Raw genomic sequence first — 16,864 nt, forward strand, 5'->3', positions numbered from 1 at the left:
TGGCTAGCTTTGGAGCAGGTATTCAGCACTATAGCAAGAAATGTTGTCAGGCCCAATAGCCTTCACTGCATTCACTGTATTCAGCAGTTTATTGACGTTACATGTAGTCAATCACTTTGGTTGAAGATTCACTTCTAGGATGGTGCAAGTTTTAGGATACCAAAATATTGCTGAGTGAATATAGTTGCAAATATTCCAGCCCTCCATTTAGGATGCACAGGTTGGATACCACCATTATTGGGGATGGAGATATTTGATTGAGTTTTGATTTAATCCAATGTTTGTGGAATCACCTAGCTGTGTTTACAGTGCTACTAAACAACAGAAGTAGTGTACAATGTGGTGGTTTCACTAGATTAGCAATATATTTTTAGATATGGCTAATGCTGTTCCTATCATGCTCCAAGCTCCTCATTGAACCAAGGTGGTATCCTATCTTGATTGTACTAGTAGAGTGAGACGTCAGTTGGGCTATGAACTTTCAAATTGTAGTGGAAAATAATTCTATTTTTAATAACGGTCCTCTGTGCATCATGGATGCCCATTTTTGAACTGTATAGATTATCCTGGAGGCACAAGAGACTGCAGATGCTGGAATATGGAGGAACTCAGCAGGTCGAACAGCATCTGTGGGAGGAAAGGAATTGTCGACATTTTGGGTCAAACCCTGCATTGGGACTATTCTGGACCTTTTCCATTTAGCACAGTGATAATGCCACACACGACGGTGGCTGTTCTCATTGTGCAATGGCACTCCTACATGGACAGACACATCAGTAATGTGACCCACAGTCAACTTCTTCCCCTCCACCATCAGATTTCTGAACGGTCCATGAACCCACACCTCATTATTCCTCTTTTGTACTATTTATTTATTTTTGTAACTTATAGTAATTTTTAGATCTTTATTTCTTGCACTGTACTGCTGCCGCAAAACAAATTTCACGATATATATCAGTGATAATAAACTTGATTCTGAGGAAAACGTCGGGGTTACTTTTTTCTGTTTCTCTTATCACCTGGTCATCCTTGGTCAGGAGCCAATCGCAAAGGTAATGGATAATTAAGATTCCCCCACGCCCCCCCCCCCCCTCAGAATACAGGGTGTCCTTGCAGCTGCCTCTAAGGGTGTTCAATGTGGAAAAGAACTGATTCATTAACTGAGGAGATTCCCTATTTAGAATGAGAGGAGATCTCATTGAAACTTACAAAATTCTAAAACCAGGACCACCAGTCTCAGAATAGTACGTAGAACATTTAGGGCTGAGTTGAGGAGTGGGTGGTGAATCTTTATAGTTCTGTACCCTGGACAACTGTGATTTCAGGGTAATTTCTGTACCCTGAAGAACATTGAAGTCTTTCAAAACAAAGATCAATCGATTTATGGATATTAAAGGAATCAAGAGATAGTGCAGGAAAATGATGTTGAAGTAGATGATCAGCCATGATCTTGATGAGTGGCAGAGCAGGCTTCGAGGGCCAAATGATTTACTCCTGCTTCTCTTTCTTTTATTCTTATGAAAGGCAGTAGATGTTAATTGGTTTGTCTCCTTGCCCATGTTTGACAACGCCATGATGATATACCACCTCCTGGTATTTGGAGTGAACATTAAATTCCCCACTTGTTCCTGTTTGACGAACACTGAATCACCATCTCCAGTGGGTCTGCTTTGCCCCTAAGATGGGATGTACCCAGGAATCACACTGGGGAATTTGGTAAAGTTGGATAAAAGTTATGATTCTCTGAGCACAGATACAACAAGCTGTTGTTGACCAGTCTGTGGGACGGCCAATTTTGGGACAAGGCACCAGATCTTAGAGGACTCTGTAAGGCTCACTTGGCTGAATGTGTTTTGTTGTGCCTGATCATAATGCCAAGTTGGCCATCTAGAGATTTTTCTTATTATACTGTAACATTACCACATAAAGGCTAGCCTGGGTGAGGAAAATAGATTGTCCTTCTTAAGCAATATTGGTAATTCAGATAGTGTTACAACAATCTCGTAGTTTTAAGGTCACCATGAATGATACTAGTTTCTTATTTCAAATTTATTTAATTACTTTGAACTCCGCATGGTGGGATTTGATCTAATTTATCTGGATCAATACTCAATGTCCTTGAATTATTTTCATTGTGAAACCACTGTGCTACACTCACCCTTTTCCTTCATATTTGTTATATATAAAATTGATAAAGTTTCATAAATCTAGATGGCTTCTAATTTCCATGTCTGTCACAAGGTTGGCCAGTCAATGAGTCTGACTTTCTGCAGAGACCCTGGATGATAGATCTTATGACATGAAAGTACAGGGGCAAGAGGATGCTAAACAGGTGCCTGTCAGAACTCACTTGTTGGGGATTCGACGACAACATGCCTTACAATTGTATTCCTGCCTTGCAGTTTCCTTTTTGCAATCTATTAGTCACATAAGTGAGCAGCTATTGCAGCCCGAGTAAGACAGATAGAGATCAAAAAGGATAGGACAAATCAATAATAAATTATAAAACAATGAACAAGGAAGACTGTGGGCAGATACAGCACAAGATTTCCCACATAACAAAAGTGTCTAAGGTGGTACAGTCGAAGCAGGAAATGAGTGGGATGCTTTCCGGTGGTAATTCAGCACAGCTTATTACAGGATAATTAGCTACAGCTCCCGTGATCACCATTATTCCATCAATACACTTGACAATAATTTTCAGAAATTGGGAATACAGATGAGGAAATGTTTTATGATATTAGTTTAGCAGTGCCTTTAGAATGAGCTGATATGCTGTAGTACAAAGGTAAGGAAAGTTATGTAGTTTATTTTTCTCAATTCAAAATATCCAATAATTATTCTGAGAACATTAGTAGGGAATGTGAATGAGTTCAAATTATATAATTCAATCTTCTAGTGCAAATAGAAATTTAAAATTTCAAGACTGCAGATAATCATTATCATCACATTGGTTGTTTTTATTTCAGTTAAATAAAATCCTCGAGTTTAAGCATAGGTTTAATCAAACTGATAATGTGGATCAATGTAATGCTATTTATTTATAAGTGCATTAATGTTATCTTTTTGTCATATTCTATTCAAGAGTGAAGCATGGTACTTGAACTTCAGTATATTCTAATAATAATTAACATTGTGTCAGGACACAATCTTAAGATGATCAATTAACCTTTGAACCAAGGATGACCTTTAGAACACAGAAAAGTTCTAATTTACTTGTTATTAGGAGACAAGAGTTGAATGTTAAAAAGTATTGTGCCGACTTCAGTAAAATATAATGCATACTCGCAGAAAAGTTCTCTATCAAAGCACCAAAGGCCAAGAGAACTTTGTTTAAATAGGTGTTTACATTTTTAACAAAGCATAAAGCAATAGAGAGCGAGAGAGATTCTGATCACATGATAACAACCAGTTCCCTTTATGATGGGTAAAATGGGAATCCCCTTTAGACAACTTACGGAAATAAAAATAACTTAAAAATTGAGTCATATAACCTGTGACAATCACATGGCCCTATGAACTCCCATTGGGCATTTTTGTTCTGTTAAAGGTGCCAAACAACTCCAGCATGCCATGGTTGTTGCAAGAACAGAAAATGTGTAAAATACAAACATTGGTATATATGCTGGTGTGACTCAGTTGGTGGCATTCTTGCTACAGAGTCAGAAGATTAGGAAATTGATTTTTACTACTGCAGGACCCAAACTATGCTACAACTTCAGTGTAGTTGATCACTGGCACAGCACTTACTGACTTACATGCTGTGTATGATACAGTCAGACATAACATGCTGTCTCACAAACAGTGCTTTATGATGGATGGTTTGGGTCTTTACCAGACCATTCACAGCCTGTAGGTGAACAGACATTCCCATGTGGAAATATAGGGTCATAAATGTAGGTATTATTTCTAAAATAATGGATTATCACAAGGTCTTTTAATCCATATTAATACCATCAACCAAGCAATACCTGTTGAATGTCAGCATTTTATCTAAGCTGATGATCCCAGCATCATTTCTTCTGAGGTACATTCTGAGGACATGGAGATGATTGTGGACAAAGCATTACACGACATGTCAGATTGCTACCTCAATAATTTTCTCAAATCCAGGTGTAGCAAACCCACATCTGCCTTCCATCTGAGAATGAAATGGCTTGACAGTGCCAATGACCACCTCAACAGTACCAGCTAAAACTATCTAGCTGATAATGCCACTGAATGAAGCTGGTGAGGACTAACCATCTGTACTTAATTACAAATGGGCCTTGATGGATCACAAACACATTCAGTGAGACTTGGCATATGCAGCTTTCTCACAGAAGATAAATCAGTTTCAAGTTAAAATAGAAAATGCTGGAAATACTCCACAAATTAGGCAGTATCCATAGAGAGAGAAGGTTACCATTTCATGTTGAAGACCTTTCATCAGAACTAGGAAGAGTTAGAAATCAAATGTCTTAACTTGCAGAGAAGGGGAAGGGTTGAAAGAACAAATGGAGTTCAAAGATAAGGGGGGAAACCAGGAGAGACTGAATGATATAAATGTACGGAGTTGACATTACACGTTGATGACCTTTTATCAGAGTTGACCAGTTCCGATACAAATTGATTATCTGAAGTTGTTGAATTCAACATTGAGCTCGGAGGGCTGCAGAGCACCTAGTCGGAAAATGAGGAGCCTGTATCTGCTAAAGACTGTGATCGAGAGTGGGAGTGGATGGAGAACAGAAATTAAAGACAACTTAAGCCCAGAGTTTTCTTTGCAGACTGAACTGAGGTATAGACACCACACTGCAGAACACTAAAGTACCAGTAATTCACTGCTTCACCTAGAAGATTGTTTTGAATCCTGTGTGGTGGGAGGAAAAAATAAACGGGGAAGACACCATGGAGAGTGAGTGCTATTGGAGATGGAAGAGTGAATCTGGGAGTCACGGAGGGAATCTTCGTGATGAAAATGCTGAAATGGGAGAGGATGCAAAATGTCTCAGGATGGTATCACGTAGAATGTGATGGAGGACAATTTGTTGAATGTGGAGGATAGTGAAAGGAAAGGTGAGAAAAATGAGAACCTGGTCCTTGCTCTGGGCGTGAGTTATTTTATTGCCATTCACTCCACCACAAGGGATTTGTCTGTCTTGCTGAGGCTGCTGCCTCTTGCTGGGGCTCAGTTCCAATCAGGCCATCACGCCATTGCTGTGTGCAGAAATTATCAGCTGGACATCAGCCACAGGTCTGTCAGTAAGTGATCGAGGCAAGAGAACTTTAAGGGTAAGCCCATCCTGTTTCTTTTCTGCTCAGCTATTCACTTCGAAGGGTCATCACAGCTAAGCTCAATTATGTCCTCATCCACAATACAGACTGTCAGATTTTCTACCAGCAATCATGATAATCAGCAGTATTTCTCCAGCTTTGACGATTCATTGACCTGAAACATTAATCTATTTCTCTCTCCACAGAATGCTCCATGACCTGCTGAATATTTCCTTCACTTTCTATTTTTATGCAAGAGTTAAGTGTAGCTACACCCCACACAGGGTCCCACAGTAATTCACTGCTGGTCCTTTGACTTGAAAGAAGCAAGTTAAGAAACTTGTAAGCAAGCATTTCAAATAGTAATTGTAACTAACAACGGAAAGTGAGTAATACAGCAAATAAAACTGTTATGGATGACTTCAGCTGAAGCAAAGCAAAATAGCAGGAATTGACATCCAAGATCCCCGAGACAAACGAAGCATAAAAACAGCAATGCCATAGAATGACTTCATGGTTCTACTGAATGTGGTTGTGCAATATGGATTAGGACACAGGCTTCAGAGTTCTGGATGATTACAAGTTTATAGACAGCAGCCAGGATACCACTGGAATTGTCGGGTCTAGAGATAAAGACTTGGTTGATTATTTCAGATCGGATGAAGTAAAGAACGGACAGAAACAGGTGTCTTTATATTTGTTGAAGTCTTTGTGCTGGAGAGTATCTTAGAAGGAAGTTTAGCTCAGGTATGAACAGCGGGCCAAGATTGCAAATGATCTGGTTCATTCTCATGCTGTGGTCAGGTGGAGGTATGGAGTTGATGACGAGGCAATATGACATTTGTTTTGCAACCTCAGCCAACAAAATAACAAGTACAAAACAAAATAGCACTTTTCACATCCCTTTCAAACCATCTCAAAGACTTTCCAGTCAATGAGGCACTTTGAAGTGTAGTCACAGGAAACACATAACTATGCCCAGCAAACTTCCACTAAAAACAGGTGATAATGTCCAAATAATCTGTTTTATTAATGGTCACGTAAGTAATGGTCAGGTCAGATGGATAACCAGGGATTGCTGTTCTTCCTTGAATTATGGCCAAGAGAACCTCACTCCCATGGGACAGAGCAGAGGGCACCTCTGTCTTCGCTTCATCCAAAAGTGAACCTCCAGCAGTGCAGCATTTCTTCAGTTCTGGACTGGAATGTCAGCCCAGATTTCTGTGCACAAGTCTGTGAACCGGGAGTTGAAGCTGGGACTCTTTGATATTGGTGGGAGTGCTATCAACTGAGCTAGAGCTGACACTAAGACAGGAATCATAGAATCTCTCACCACAGACAACAAACAAAGCTAACAAGCAGTATCGTAATTAATTTAATGATCTTTATAGATAAGTTGCACAATTATTGCCCACAAATAGCCATCCCAAAACAACTCAACGAATACTGTGCACTGTCCCATCATAAACTTTGCCATAGACTAACTGTGATGCTGCAGTTTTTAGACTGTTGGGAGGATCCTCTGAAGCTTGCTCCTGTCCGGTTAGTGAAGATATGGGAAATACTTATGGGCGTTGATCACTTTTGCCAGTGTGGTGGTCTGGAGGAGTGTACTTGCCTTCCTTTATCAGCTTTTCTCTTTGTGCTTTGATGTCAGTCAGCCTTTTATCCTGTGAGCATGGAAACATGAACCACCAATGTCAGCAGAACACTCGAGGCCATGGAGATCTAGTCATTTACAGGCAATTGGAAAATACACTTACAACATAATAGGACTGTCAAGAGTACATTTAGCATTTTGGTTATTTAATAGAAAAACTGGCAGAACCAAATTTGGTGTGACATTCACACCTCAAATAAATGCATCGCCAATTAACAATTTAACATTCAATCCAATGGTGAGATGATAAATTTACAGCTACATGGTTCAACTAAGCAAAGCAAGGAAATGTCACAGCTGCAGTTTTGGTCAGTATCTGTGACAACACGGCATATCATTTCTACCCTCAAGATCTGCCTACTCACCAACTTCTTCCGGTGCATACATTCATAGAAATCCTCCAGCTCCAGTTTGCACTCCTTCTTGGCTCTGATTTTCCCAATTCCATGAGCACATTCAATCCAATCTTTCTCGAATACGTGACAACGGGCTGGCCGATTACGGGGCTGTATACCACTTTGGATCAGCATCCATTTGTCAATATTGATGCCCAGCTTTTCCTGGAGGTCAATTAACGGCATGGCTGTGGGATTGGGAAGAGGTCACTCAGGAACTATCTGATGGAAGTAGAATAGCGTTATATATCTAGGAGCAACAGCAAGCACTGTTGACATCATACAGTGTGTTTAAGCTTACTCAGTGGGAAAAGGAATGTTGTGTTGTATGCCTGAGTGATTCTTGCAGTGTTGGGGCAAATGTTCAAGGCAAAATAATACAAAAATACTATTCTGTCTCTGAACAAGTCTGTGGGCAGGTCTGAACCAAGTCACCCTGTCCTGTTCAGTGGAGGTCTGCTACTTTGAAACAAGAATTCAAACTAACCACAATAGGCTTGGATAGCTAGGTCTCCAGAAAATGTAAATAATGAGACCATTTTACTCTGGTCTTAAAAGTAAACAAGCTATGCAAAATATACAGAAGAGGAAAGACTAGATAATAGAAATATTTGTTTCTGCTGTAGAGACAACCTTTACTATGTTGCCAGCCTGTGCAGAATGGTTGCAAACATACAAAAGGGAACTGGATGAATTCTTGTTTGTGGCTTCCATATTTATATTTAGATGGGGTGGGTCACTGTGGGAACATATCACTCATTCACTGACCTTGTTTACATGCAATACCACTTTGTTATTTCTGAAAATGAAGTCCCATATAATTTTATTCCTTTTTGGATACTTATTACTCCAGAGGTAGTTTCTCCTTATTCCTTCTAAAATATGCACCTCAGCTTTAGTTATTTTGAAAGCTATTCATTCAGACACTGATTCTAAAAATGTAGCACCTTATTTTGTCCACCTCTAGTTTATTGTCATCAGTAAATTTTGAAATTGCACTTTTAACTCCAGAATCCAAATTATACGCAAGGTGAAGTGCGGTCCCTAAATGCCTATTAGAAAGTGGCTGTGAGCTGCCCTCTTGAATTTCTGGTGAAGGATTCCCACAGTGCTGTTGGACTGGAGCTCCAGGATTTAGATCCACTGACAGTGAAGGACACATGACACATTTCCAAATCAGAATGGGTCATAGCTTGGAAGGAAATGTGTAGTCAGTAGTGTTCCGACATGTCTATTGCTTTATCCTTCTTGCCGATAGAGGATGTAGGTTTGGGAGGTGTTGCTAATAGTCTAGTAACTGCACTGCATTTTGTAGATGGCATACACTGCAGCCACTGTGTTTTGGTGGTGGAACAAATGAATGTTTCAGATGGTGAATGGAGTGCCAATCAAATGGCTGCTTTGTCCTGGATGCTGATCAGCTTCTTGAGAATTGTTGGTACTGTACTCATCCACAGAACTACAAAGAATTCCTTCAAATCCTGACTTATGGCTTGTAGATGGTTGAAAGGATTTCAGATGTCAGGATGTGAGAAACCTACCACAAGATACCAAGTCTCTGACTTGTACCTGTAGCCAGGATTTTTGTGTGGCTGGTCCAACTGGTTCTGGACAATGGATATGGATGGTGTGGCATTCAGTGATGGAAATGCTGTAGAACATCAAGAATAGGTGGACAATGAAAATACACATAGTCTGGGACTTCTGGGGCATAAATGTTATTCAACATGTATCAGCTGATACCCTAATGTTGTTTGGGTCTTGCTGCATGCAGGTGTGGACTGGCACAAATGGAACTGAACTTTGTGCAATCAACCCCACTTCTGATCTTATGATGGACAGAAAGTCATTGATGAAACAGCCAATGATGATTGGGCCAAGGACACAACCCTGGGGAATCTCTGCAGTTATGTCCTGGGATGATTGACTTCCAACAACCACAACCATCTTCCTTTGTGCAAGGCATGACTCCAGCCCTCGATGCCCAACTTCAGTTTTACCAGTTGCTTTGGTTAAATAGTCTATAATTCCTAAACATTCCATTTCACTTTGAAGTACACAAAGTACATCAGACCATTGTAGTCTGGCAGTGGCGTGACCACAATTACGGATAAAAGTATAAAAAATACCTTTCACCTGCTATTTTTAGAATGCAGAAATGGTCATAACATAAGACACAGCAGGGGTAGGTCATCCAGCACCTTGCACCAACTTCACTATTCAACAGTATGGCTAATCCTTCACCTCAGCATCATTTTCCTATCCTAACTCCATATCCAAAGGGGGAAAACAGACCTGCACATACCAGTTCAAGCACCAGGGCTCCTCGTAATCCATATCATTTAACTGAGCCCAGATTCCATCTCACTGCCTTTCCTCCATGGTTTCACTGAACCTTTGTTCCCAAAGGTTACTCTAACCCCTTGCAACCCCTCCTCCTTTCACACCCACAGCCCATACTCTTTCTCCCCACATACTCTCCTTCTCCTTTCCCCGTATTCCCACCCACACACCCACCCTCCTCCTCTCCATACCCCCTCCTCCTCCTTTCTCTCCCTCCTTCTCTTCACACCTCTTCTCCTCACCACCCTCCACCCACCCACTCCTCCTCCTCCACCCAATTCTCTTCCCCTCCTCCCCAGCCCACTCTCTCCCACTGCCCCACTCCCACCCCCGCTACTCCCTCCACCACCCCTCCTCTTCACACCCCTTCTCCTCACCACCACCCTCCATCCACTCCTCCTCCCCACCCTCTCCCACTGCCCCACCTCCCCTCTCCATTCCCTCCCCCTCCCCGCGGTGCCCGACCTTGCCCCACCGGTTCCCTCCTCACCCGACACCGGGCCTGTCCAGTCCCGGCCCCCCTTCTCCTGGTTCCCACCGAACCGGTCAGGGTCAGGGTCAGGGTCAGGGTCAGGCCCAGGCCCCGGGATGGGATAGGGATAGGCCCAGGCCCAGGCCCCGGTCCCGTCCCCGGGATGGGATAGGCCCAGGCCCAGGCCCAGGTCCCGTCCCCGGGATCGGCCCCGGACCGGACCCTCTCACCTTCAGCCCTTCCGATCCCGGCCTCCCTTTCCGGCCGGTCGTAAAGCGGACGCCAAGTTTACGACGTTCACCGCCTGTCGTTACCGCTGCGGCTCTGCTGCCCCCTGGTGCAGCAGCCGGGACTGACAGGGGGACTGGGTGCTCCAGTGGAGATGGTCTGGGCTTTGCAGATACAACTGTCAGCAATCGCTGTCAGGACTCGGTTTGTCTCTCACTTTAGACTGTAGCCCCTTTTCCAACAGTCCCTGACCAAGGGAAATAGTTTCCCTCCGTCCACCATGTCAGTTCCTTTTACAATTTTGAAAATTTCAATTAAATCAGCCTCTAATCTAAATTTCAGGAAATGCAATTCTAGTTGGTGAAACCTCTTACCATACCTTAATCCTTGGTTATACTCTGATGGATTTTGGTCGTCCTGGTAATTGTTGAGGCTGTTCTACAACAGATTGCACGGGAATGAAGAAGGCAGCAGATTAAGGAAAATAGTGAAGATGGTTGAGTTCTGATATGGTGGCTTTGGCTACGAAAATTCTCCATGAACTGGTGGGTGTCCACCAGGGATCCATGAACCATCTTCTCCATTGACATTAACGGACAAAGGCACCAAAGTGACTACACCAGCTCCAGGACACAGCAGAAACTGCTTTGTAAGGAATTAGATGATGAGATCATGTGTACTGGGAGCAAAATCCTCCAATTATTCTGTTCTGTCATGTCACAGAATGTTAGGAAACTGGAGGACATTTGACCCATTGTGTCAATGCTAGAATGAATCAAATGCATTGGAGGTGAATTGATTTTAAAACAACATACCTGATTATCTGTAAGACTAGCTCCTGCCATACTTATTTAGTTTTTCATTGTGTCATGACAGTTACGGAGTCATAAAGAGTCGTTGAAATGTACAGCATGGAAAAACGCCCTTTGACCCGCTGAGTCTGTGCTGACACTCAACCATCCATTTACACTAATCCTACATTCATCCCTTTTTTGTACTCTCCAGACATTCCCATCATCTTCCTCCGGATTCTACCACTCACCTACACACTAGGGACAATTTACAGTGACCAATTGACCTACCAACCCGCACGTCATTGGGATGTGGAAGGAAAGAGGAGCACTCAGAGAAAGCGAATGCAGTCACAGGGAGAATGTGCAAATTTCATACAGACAGGGCCCGTGGTCAGGATTGAACTGGAATCCCACACACTGTGAAGCCTTGACTCTGGTAGCTGCACCACAGTTTTGTGAGTTTAATCTGTTGAAATTCTCTAAACATGAGCCCTGTTGAATCCATTGCCTCTCCAACATGATTGTAAAATACTTGGGAACATTTCTCCCCATTGATGCAATACAGCTGGAAAGCTTGGACATCCACCAACTTTAGTACAAGAAAGAAGTGTTACTTCCACCTGTTGAAGATTTGCTGAGATTTTGTTGATCACCAGTTGTCAATGCCAGTGAATTTATAATTTTCCTATCCAGGTCTAAGCAAAGATCAAACAAATGGGAACACATGACGTTGTCAAACATGTTACTCATTTAATTTTGGTTTAACCGATTTTACTGTTTGCTTCATTCAATGTTTTGCATGCTTTGATCATTAAAGCAAGAACCCATTGCAATGTTGTAGACATCATACTCAATTCATAGCATCTGCAGCTCAATTGATGTAGTTTCATAAAAATGAAACACCAGTGAAGAACGATGATCATTTCAACCTGTCCTCCCATTTATTGTTTTACTTTTAAAATAGTAGCAAGCTTCATGTGGTGTTACCTCTTGTCAATCAGAGGAAATAGTAAGTTTGTGTTTGGTTTGATTTGCTTTATCTTTCTAACTTTATGATTTTGTTATTTGTTCCAAACTTGTACATTATGTTTGTCGCAGGATGGATTGTCATATTAGAGTCTGCCAAAGTTCACAGGACCTAGATGGATCATGAAAAATGGTATCGTCATCCATGGGGCATGGAGTTTTGGGAAGTCTCCTGTACTGGGCCAGAGTCATGGCAATTTAAGAGAAGTATCAGGTTTTATGGGACTTCAGAGAAGGTTCTGCATCTCCTGAACTTGGGCAATGAGTTGGAGTGAAGGAAGCATATCGTAAATATAACACCCCTGTTTCAGAAGGGAGAGAGGCAAAAGACAGGAAATTATAGGCCGGTTAGTCTGACCTCAGTGGTCGGTAAGATTTTAGAGTCCATTATTAAGGATGAAATTTCAGAGTACTTTGAAGTACATGATCAAGTAGGGCGAAGTCTGCACAATTTTGTTAAGGGGAGATCTTGCCTGACAAATCCGTTAGAACTCTTTGAGGAGGTCGCCTCACAGTGATGCCCTTTCAGAGAGCTAAGAACACTTGCATTGCCCAGTGGTGGGGGCTGCATTGCAAGCCACCGATGAAAAGGGCACAGTGTCACTTAGTTTGGCTCCGGAAGGCACTGGCCTGGATGTTGACACTTCACATAATCAAGATGTAAATCGGGGATCTGCACATGATGAGTAACTGGGTAATGAGTGGTCTGAAGTCATGACGGGAGAAGGTAGCAGAAGTGCTGGTGCTTGGGAGGGTGAGGTTATGTGTGAATTCCTGTCCAGAGGCACAGATAAGGAGTTTGGTGGGGAGGTCTACGGCCCTTGAGCATGAGTGAAATGTTGAGCTGTGTGGGAGAGTCCAGGTCCAAACTTGCGCAAAACTCTGCACAGAACCAAGAATCTGTTATCTCCAGCATGGGCGGCCGGCCTCATTTCAACAATGACTCACCCAGTCATTGTGCAAGATCCAATGGCTAATGAGCCAGCTTCCATTACAGCCCAGGCAGGGGTTCCCTGATGTCTGAATCCTGGAATGGAAATCAGAGATCTGCCATCATGTTGAAGTTTGCAGACTCACGAGGTGAACTGGAAGGAGAGCTGATTGTGGAGATTTGCTGGAGTTTGATCATTGGAATGTTTCAGAGTTTGAGAAATCATAAGAGAGAGCTGTGGGTTTAGCTTGAAACTACTCCAGAGGAGTGGTTTTGGTGACTATTCTTCTACGCCCTAAATATGGGAGGGAGAATAAAGAGAAGGCCTGAAGTGTAACTAGCTGAAGAAGGAGGTGGAGGGGATATCCAAGTGTGGCAAGTTGGGACGGTATTCCATTAAGTCGTGGCTGCGCTATTCACAAAAGTCAGCGATCGGCTCCTAGATGTAGAGAGAGGACAGGAATCGAACTCTAGGTCCAACTTAGACAGTAGGAGCTTCACCGACAAACCTTGAAAGTAGGTGAAACTGCATTTCTCTGCAGCTATCTGTTTAAGACGCAACAGGTAAGCTTCAGAATCATTGAGAAGAAAAAAAACAAAGCGAAGCGAGGAGACTGTGACAGACAAAATAGTCGTAAGGGGCAGTGCAGAAATTCTATCAGAATCGAAAACTTGGATAATGCAGCAAGAATGAGAAAGGGTTGGTCCCATGGGGAGGCAGGCTCGGGGCTGTGGATATGAGAAGGCCTCACTGAAACCCTAGAGCTCCTTTCAATTTCATTTCATAGAAGCGATCTCTCCTTCAGTCCCTGCAGCCCCCCCCCCCTCCCGCTTCAGCTTATAACTACCCCTCAGGCACAATGTCATATTTCTGTCTGAAAATGGAAACCTGTAAGAACCGTCCACGGTGAGTTGTGGACCAACAAATCCTCACTGCCAGCTGAGCGGCTGCATTCTATTTCTCCTGTGGCGATGTGTCACAACCATACTTCGCCCCAGCAGGTTATTGTCCACACATTGTTTCTATTTAGCATTTTTGACTGATGACGTGATCCTACAAATGCTTGTGTGATTTTTTTTTCCCCCTCAAACATCAAGGGCTGTCAGCGGAAAATGGAGCCAGATTTCTGATGTATTGAAATTTTGATTTTAAGTGGTCACTGTGGGAGTGATCTTATTGTAATGGCATTTTTCATTAGCTTCTCATTTATAACATTCAACCAAATGTTTGCGTTTTGAACTGTAATTTATATCCTGTCATCGACATATGATATTCAATAGCCCTTTAATTTGTCCTTTTGAGAGATCTAAAAATGATAAAACCATTTCCTAAATTTTGCTGAAATGTGAGATTGCAATCCAAAACACATGATGGTTGAACTATTTCCTGCACAGGCCCGCAGTAAATGCCCACAGGGAGGAGGTTAATAAATATGTGCTGAATGTTCTATTATCAGGAGCCTTGTTATGGATGCCAATTGAATTCTGAGAAAAGTATTTAAGTTTGAACTGATGAGCACTGGGTGAATTGTGCTCCTTGGGTGTTATGTTTGTAAAATGATAAACCAGCTGAAATGCATAGCTTATGTGCAATTATCAAATCAGTGATAGAACTGGACAGTGCCAAACCGAACGCAGAATAACTGTGCAAATCTTTCACAATATGAAAGGGCTTGGTGTCGGCTGTGATTTTTATTTTAATGGCACAAAGCTTGGGAAGTAACAGTGGTGGGAAGTGGGTGCATATTCATAATTCCCTATATGATCTCAACCAAGTTCAAATATTTGTGTCTTTGTGTTTTCTTGCCAGAAGGGAGAATAATATTTAGGGGCTTACCTTCAAACAAAGTGAAATTGCCCAGGTTTTAAAACAAAATGTGCAAGCTGCAGCAGTGAGCAGTCTGTGTCGGGGCATGATGAGCCAATCGTGGGGCTGTCACAGTTTACAGTTTACAATCCCAACACAGGCTCATTTGCTGAGATGATCAAGGCCATCAAACAATGTGTAATCTTTTCTCAGGTTATCAAATAAATATTTGCACCCCTTAAATTGCAGCTATTTCTATTCATTAGAGAATGCAATGGAGGATACACCTGGAGGAGCAGTTAGTATGATTGACACACATACTGCAGAATCTTGGCTGGGTAGATATCAGGGACATCACGCCTCTGTTTCCTGGAACCAGAATTAACCATGAGAAAGGAACAGAAGTGTAGTCTGGTTAAGGACAAAAGAGAGAACTATGAAAACTACCCTTGACCTTGCAGTGGAAACTAAATTTGCAGGAGGCCATTTATTTTTGGATTTAGAAACAAGCTAAAAGGTTTATATCAAAAGCCAATCAGCAAGGGACAGATTGCATGGTTTACCTGTGGGAAGAATTATGAGGGAAACATGCAGAATTTGCTTTGCCCTTTACTCAGTTTTCACTCTCGATTGTGAAATAATGTATCGTCTCGATTCACATCTGGTCTCATTTCAGTAAGTCTGCCTTTGAAATACTTTGTAAAGTAAGTGCACGTGAAGGCACCTGCAAAAGCTGTTCAGACCACCAGGGGGTCCTGTTGTTACACACCTACATGCTATTGTACTAGACATTGGACAGCACTGTCAAATTGTAACATGCTAATGGAGTGACCAAGAGAATATGTGAGGCAGACTCCGTGGTTTGTGTGACTGATGAAAGAGGAACATTTGCAAAGGAAGGTGAAGAATGGCAAGATTACTAAATGAGCACTTTGCTGAATTTTCATAGAAGATTAGAAGCACCATCAGTAATTGGTTAGAATCGTTATTCAGGGACATAAGTACTAAAGTAATTACTCAAACTAGGGGCAGACCAGTCACTAGAGCCCTCAGGAAAATTGGGATTAGACAGAAGTGGCACAGACTGTAATTTTCTTAGGTCCTGTGTGAAGGAAAACTGCATTAGGGATCTGGAAGGCAACAAATAAATCTCCCACCTCTCCCACACTACCCATCCCCTTCAAAATAGTGCTAATGATGCCATGAAATTTTAGGTAACTACTGGACATCCATAAATCTGCAATGCAATTACTAAATGCTTGGAAAGGAATGAATTAAAGACAGTCCTCATACAAGATACAAGATATCTTTTTATTAGTCACATGTACATCGAAACACACAGTGAAATGCATCTTTTATGCAGAGTGTTCTGGGGGCAGCCCGCAAATGTCGCCACATTTCCGGCGCCAACATAGCATGCCCACAACTTCCTAACCCCTAGGTCTTTGGAAAGTGGGAGGAAACCGGAGCACCCGGAGGAAACCCACACAGACATGGTACAAACTCCTTACAGACAGTGGCCGGAATTGAACCCAGGTCACTGGCGCTGTAAAGCGTTACACTAACCGCTACACTACCGTGCCTCTGGTTCTGAAGAATGTTACAAAGTTGAAGTAACAAGATAGAAGTGGATGTGCTTTCTATATTTTTTCAAAATGTATTTAAAACTTCCACAAAATCTTATTTAGACTATGTGCAGTTTGGGGCATCTGGTATCAGGAGGAATAGCAACAAAAGAAGTGTGGTTTGGATTGATGAGGTTTGCTCAGAATTCAGAATGATAACATTGAGATGAAAGGATTTTAAAATGATTGCAAAAAGCCAGGAAAATATCTTTACATTGATGCCAAATTTTCTGAAGGACATGCCTTAAACTCTTAAAAATGGCATGGAGACTGAGTGAGATTAAACTGGGTGGCTCAAGTATAGTAAACAATGGGCTAAACATCTTG

General features: G+C 42.1%; 1 protein-coding gene across 6 annotated transcripts; it reads right to left on the reverse strand.

The window, feature by feature from the left end:
- Nucleotides 1-6,615: 6,615 nt before the first annotated feature.
- Nucleotides 6,616-10,442, reverse strand: ndufs5 (NADH:ubiquinone oxidoreductase subunit S5). Of its 6 annotated transcripts, none has more exons than XM_052036346.1 (3): nt 10,357-10,442; nt 7,282-7,499; nt 6,616-6,926 (listed from the first exon to the last, which is right to left on the reverse strand). In XM_052036346.1, the coding sequence occupies exons 2-3, from the start codon at nt 7,495-7,497 to the stop codon at nt 6,822-6,824; spliced, it is 321 nt and encodes a 106-aa protein (XP_051892306.1). In that variant the 5' UTR covers nt 7,498-7,499; nt 10,357-10,442; the 3' UTR covers nt 6,616-6,821. The 6 variants fall into 6 exon arrangements, with proteins under 6 accessions (XP_051892306.1, XP_051892302.1, XP_051892303.1 ...); XM_052036342.1 differs by having other exon boundaries at nt 7,282-7,533; nt 10,357-10,439; XM_052036343.1 differs by having other exon boundaries at nt 7,282-7,529; nt 10,145-10,389.
- Between the last annotated feature and the right edge of the window lie 6,422 nt (nt 10,443-16,864).

The sequence above is a fragment of the Pristis pectinata genome, chromosome 22 (assembly GCF_009764475.1).
Source record: "Pristis pectinata isolate sPriPec2 chromosome 22, sPriPec2.1.pri, whole genome shotgun sequence".
In the NCBI taxonomy this organism is placed as follows: Eukaryota; Metazoa; Chordata; class Chondrichthyes; order Rhinopristiformes; family Pristidae; genus Pristis; species Pristis pectinata.